The sequence below is a fragment of the Anarrhichthys ocellatus genome, unplaced genomic scaffold (genome assembly GCF_004355925.1).
Source record: "Anarrhichthys ocellatus isolate YVR2014 unplaced genomic scaffold, GSC_Weel_1.0 scaffold34, whole genome shotgun sequence".
In the NCBI taxonomy this organism is placed as follows: domain Eukaryota; kingdom Metazoa; phylum Chordata; class Actinopteri; order Perciformes; family Anarhichadidae; genus Anarrhichthys; species Anarrhichthys ocellatus.
Window position 1 is genome coordinate 1,262,444 of NW_022280064.1, and position 4,313 is coordinate 1,266,756.

Consider the following 4,313-nt stretch of genomic DNA (forward strand, 5'->3'; position numbering starts at 1 on the left):
AAACAGCCCAAAATTGTTGTTTTTGCCTGTGGTGTCTCGCATTAAAGACATTTATAATTGAACAGGTGTAAACAAGGACGACTATCCAGACGTATTACTGTAAAATTCTACTCAAACACATTAAGTGGTGCAGTCACCGGTATCACCTGATCGGAACAATGGTTTGCCCCCTGGCCTTCTCTCTACACCTCCTGCCCTCCCCCCAAACACTTGGATGTTCTTGGCCTTATCTCAAACACCTCCATCCCACGCATACAATTAGACCCTTCCCCCCTCTCTCTGTACTCCATCCCGTCTACTCTTGACCATTACCTTCATTAGCATGAGCACAACTGGCTACATAGAGAAATGGCAGTGGGCAAAAACCACAAAACCGGTCTCAAAGCTCATTCCTATTCTTTAACCGCTGGCTCGGTTTGATCTCGTTTGCACATTTGGATGTGGTTACACAGTGGGAGTGATTTGTTCTGTTCGTTTCTTTTTTTTTTTCAGCACACTGGTTGTCAACATGAATTAACTTAGCAAGACCCGGCATGTCTTTTGGGTCATAACGTACTGCAGAACTCTGCTACTAATGTGCGATGTGTTAAACTGTCCAATTTATCCCAACAGAAAATCAAATCAATATGCAGCTGATGGGACATGAGATTAGGAGGGCTTATTGGTATGCTTCAGCAAGAACAAGGGCTCACTGACTTGGAAGGAGGACCAATTGATTCGAGAAAATTACAGAGATGATATACAGCGTTAGATATTGTGGAGAATAACACAACTGGTGTCTTTAACAATGTTAATGGTCTGCCTGAATGAGCTGACATGATGAAGCAGCATTAAATACCCCGGGATATGAGAACTTTACAAGCAAGCTCGAAGTAAAGGGCTGATGGTTTACTGGTATACAGCCTAACAGGACACCTTACCTACAGACCGACGACAATGCAGACGGCCAGTTTCAGACATGCAATGATTAAGAAAAATAAAAACTGAAATATGATATTTAGGGTTGGAACAAAATGCGTTGGTTCGCGTCGTGGGAAGAGGAACTGGAACTTTATTTACTGAAAAACATTGCATAGTTAGGCAAATATTCCTCAATATCACAAGGAAATAGGTCGTTTAGAAATGAACGTAGCGGAAAAAAAATAAACTATTATCATTTATATTCAGTTTTCAAGACATTTTTTCAAAAATAGAATTGTAGGAAAATTCAAACTTCACAAAAGGGTGCATGGTGGTTTTAAGGCAATACATTCCAGTGTCATGGGAACCATTTCAGTGCAAATACAGTGTGAGCGTGACAAAACTCAGTTTCTATAGTGTTCATCACCGCAAGTCAAGGAGGCATTTTGAAAGTATGTCATCAAAAAAACACCCAAATCTTGAGACAACCCACTTAAAACTTCACGCACAAAATGTGAGTACATTCAATAATCAAAAGTAGAAGTATGGAAAAAAAGGACAGGAACCATGTTTACAGAGGATGTTTGAGAAAGGAGTAAACTCATCTCCGACATCAAATACCGACAGCTCTTTACATTCAAAGAACACAACAAAATAAAAACATTAAATCTCCAGGAACCTCCCAGATCAACATCACAAACATCGACAAAAGGAAATAAAAATAAAAAAACATGCATTTAAGCATTGATAATCCCACTACAATGAAAACAAAAAAGTACAATGCTTAGCAAGAATTAAAAGAGAATGGAGGAGAAACTGCTTCAAACTAAATGCCATTGAACAACAGCTTTGAACTGCCCTTTTGCCTGGAGGGCAACATGCAGGGTTTAAACTCCGTTTCTTTTCACACATGTGCAAATGTCCAGGAGGGAGGAATGAGCCGAGGTGTGGTGGGGCAGAGGAAGGACACAAAGCATTTAGATGCTAAACCAGTGTACTTAACAGAACGTGAAAACATGGCGACTGCAATGTGTAGGTAGTGTGTTTACAGTTAAATGCACAGGCAGAGAGATGCATGAGGTTTTTGTGGCTGAGAAGTTCTCCAACAAAGCATTGAAGTAGCTCCTGACATCCAATTTATTTTATTAGATAAAGGCTTTTATACATTTACCCATGAACCAGTGACACCCCGTGATGCAAGGCTCGCTTCCACATGTAGTATGTCGAGCGTGGGGTGAAGGGGAAGTAGGACCTGAACTCTTTGAACGTGGGGAAAGATTTCTCCTCGAAGCGTTGCTGCAGGAACAGCTTGGCCTTGGCCTTGAAGTTGGCCAGAGCCACAACATCCATCGCAAACATCTGCTCCTGTATGGGTGCCTTGCCGGGAAGGGTGTGCTTTGAACTCGGGGCATCAACGGGGGGCGTTTCTAGATATTTAGGACGTTCAACAAATGGGAGCACATGCTGACTATCCATCCTCCTCTGCGTCATCTTGTCTTCTGTAGCAGCGATCTCCAGACTCTCCGGGAAGTTGATCTCTGCGTTCTGTGTGACAATCTTCTTCTTGCGTTTCTGACTGCTACGCCAAAGCCAGTAAAAGCAAGGGGACATGGAGGGGAACTTGAGCTTGAACTTTGTCAGGGACCATTTGGACTTTTGGACATGAAGCTTTGCAGCATCTCGGAGCTGTTTTTTACTCATGTATGCCATTCTGAAGATTTCGTGTTTTCGCCTCCAGATTCTCCCTCTGGGAACGAAATGCTGGTTGCTGTTGAGCAGGACTGGCGACAGACTTTTTGGACTTTGGCTCTTGTCAGCATCTGAGCTGTCCTCACTGCTGCCAACGCCGCCTTTGTAACCGCCGTTGAACAGCATGGCCTCTCTCCTCCAGTTGTAGTAGGTTGATCTGGAGATCCCCGGGAAATTCCTTTTGAAGATCCGGAAGGGGAGAGAGGCGTTAATGGCGATGCAATTTTGCAGACAACGCTTAGCTTCCTGCATGTGAGCTACATTCTGGGCCCGCTCCAGATCCAGCTTGCCGAGGCTGAGGCCAAACATGCTGACCATGCTGTCATGGGGGTCCGGCTCATCCGGCTTGGTTTCGGGCGAAGACCAGGCCTCCTGTTCCGTGCTCTCTCCGGGGCTTATCTCTCCGGTCGACGATGCGGTGGAGAAGTTACCGCCGGATTTCAGGAGCTCGTGCTTCCAGTTGTAATAAGACGACCTTGATATCTCAGGGAAAAACTCTTTAAACTGGTGCAGCGGGATGAGCTTGCCTTCTAAGTAGCAGGCCTGCAGGAAATACTTAGCCTCGTACCTGGCTGCTGACTTTTTGCAGTGCTCCTGCGTCTGCCTCTTCCAGCGGTAGAAGGTCCTCTTGGTGATGTTGTACTTGTCCTTCAGACCTGGGTAAGAAAGCTGCGATTCCTGGTTCAGCAGCTCTTCGCTCTTATACTCACTCTGCTCGCTGTCAAGACTTCCAATCGCGAGGTCACTTGTCTGGACTAGTGCCACAAAGTGGTTCGGCTTGAACGATGACCCGGACTGCAGCTCGCCAGACCACATGATGTGGAGGGTTAGCGTCTCACAGCCGTTAGGCCAGGTCCTTGGACGTATGATGCGGTTGAAATAGGGTCGGATTTTGAGGTTGAACATGGGGTAGATGGAGTAGACGTTGAACTGTAAGACTGATGAGAGCGCGTACACGTGCCACATGTTGGCGTAGGAGCCGGGGAAGCAGGACGCTTTGACATCTGCATCAAAGATGGCCTCCAAGACCGTTACAGGCAGGTTCAGCATGTCCTCAGACTCTTCAGCAGAGAGGCTGAAGCGAACAGCTTGAAGCATCATTTTTGAATCGATCATCCCAGACAGGTAGTATCTCTTCCACAGCACCATCTCCACTACTGTCCGTACCTGTGGGGAGCAATATTAATATTACAAAGTTCACGTCTTAACAGATAGAAAGAGACCGTATTGATTATATAAGTGCAACAGTGTACATTTAGATCATACAGCTCAAGATTATAAACCATCACTACTCACCTGTAGCTCCAAGCTAAGTCCAGTGTTGCCCACTAACAGCATGCTGACTGCATCAAACAGCAGGTTGCCCTCTCCATTGCATTTTAGAGGCAGGAGGCCCAAAGGTCCATCGGGTGGGTACAGGCTATGAGCTGTGCTATCCACGCCTGTCCACTCAGGGAAATCCTGACAGGGGGTCTCTGGGAGCTGGAAGGGAGCGAGGACCTGGTCCACCTCCAGGGCCACTGTGGTCAGGGCGTCCAGGCCGGAGCTCTCTGTGGCATCCTGGAGATTCCCCAGAACAGACAACACAACCTCCCTCCTCTGAATCATACCTGGTTATTTGGTGAGAGTTGGAGGGAAAAGGGGGGGGGGGGGGGGGGGGGGGG

The 4,313-nt window shown here is 46.5% G+C and overlaps 1 protein-coding gene across 1 annotated transcript in view; it reads right to left on the reverse strand.

The window, feature by feature from the left end:
• Nucleotides 1-1,031: 1,031 nt before the first annotated feature.
• Nucleotides 1,032-4,313, reverse strand: part of vrtn (vertebrae development associated) — a 4,106-nt gene continuing 824 nt past the window's right edge. The window contains exons 2-3 of the mRNA XM_031866192.1: nt 3,946-4,259; nt 1,032-3,816 (exon numbers count right to left, since the gene is read on the reverse strand). Coding sequence (XP_031722052.1) covers nt 2,068-3,816; nt 3,946-4,257 — 2,061 coding nt within the window. The 5' untranslated portion in view covers nt 4,258-4,259 and the 3' untranslated portion in view covers nt 1,032-2,067. The remainder of the gene's footprint in view (nt 3,817-3,945; nt 4,260-4,313) is intronic.